This window comes from Bison bison, unplaced genomic scaffold (assembly GCF_000754665.1).
Source record: "Bison bison bison isolate TAMUID 2011002044 unplaced genomic scaffold, Bison_UMD1.0 scf7180017864535, whole genome shotgun sequence".
In the NCBI taxonomy this organism is placed as follows: Eukaryota; Metazoa; Chordata; class Mammalia; order Artiodactyla; family Bovidae; genus Bison; species Bison bison.
The window spans coordinates 285,074-285,779 of NW_011495084.1; the positions used below are offsets into that span (position 1 = coordinate 285,074).

Consider the following 706-nt stretch of genomic DNA (forward strand, 5'->3'; position numbering starts at 1 on the left):
GGAGGTGAAGACCAACCCCCTGCAGAAGGCGAACTTCTGCTCGCGCCTGTTTGTCTGGTGAGCACCCCATCTAAGCTGTGACAATTCCTGCAAGCACATGCCTGACACTGCTGGCTTCTTTTGGGGACCAAGGGACAAGGAGAGGGTGTGTTCGGGACTGGTGGCAGTAGGGGTGGGAGGAGGACCCAGGGACCTGGTGTCCACCTTATCCGGCTGCCTCAGAACTGCTCAGCAATTCACTGTCAGTTCTGAAAGAAGCTGCAACTTTCACCCCAAGGAAGCAGCTTATGAACAACTTTATTTATCTAATCAGTGCCCTGCACCTTTGCCATCTTCCAATAATGTCCCCACCTTTCCCCATGTTCCTTAGGTGAACATCTGAATTCCAACTGCCCTGGGCTCCCTCTCTCACCCTGTCTATGGCCATGTCTTTCTTTTTCTCCCTGCCTCCCTCCCTGTGTGGTTGACTATTTGTCCTGGTACCTAGTCGAGGCCAATTTAATGTGTGTACAAAACACAATTGTTTTTTATGAAGTGAATGGGAACACCATTCTGGAACACCTTTTGCTTTTTCCTGGGACACACAGCCAGGAGCAGAGTGTCTATTTGACCACAGCCCCTTTCCCTATTGCAAATATCTCCACTTCCACCTTTGAGGACCAGATCCTGGGAATTGGGTCCATGAAACCTGTGGGATCTTATCCAG

General features: G+C 50.4%; 1 protein-coding gene across 1 annotated transcript in view; it reads left to right on the forward strand.

The window, feature by feature from the left end:
• LOC104982635 (multidrug resistance-associated protein 4-like) overlaps nt 1-706 on the forward strand; it is a 25,194-nt gene that overhangs the window by 15,671 nt on the left and 8,817 nt on the right. Inside the window, exon 3 of the mRNA XM_010832074.1 lies at nt 5-57. Coding sequence (XP_010830376.1) covers nt 5-57 — 53 coding nt within the window. The remainder of the gene's footprint in view (nt 1-4; nt 58-706) is intronic.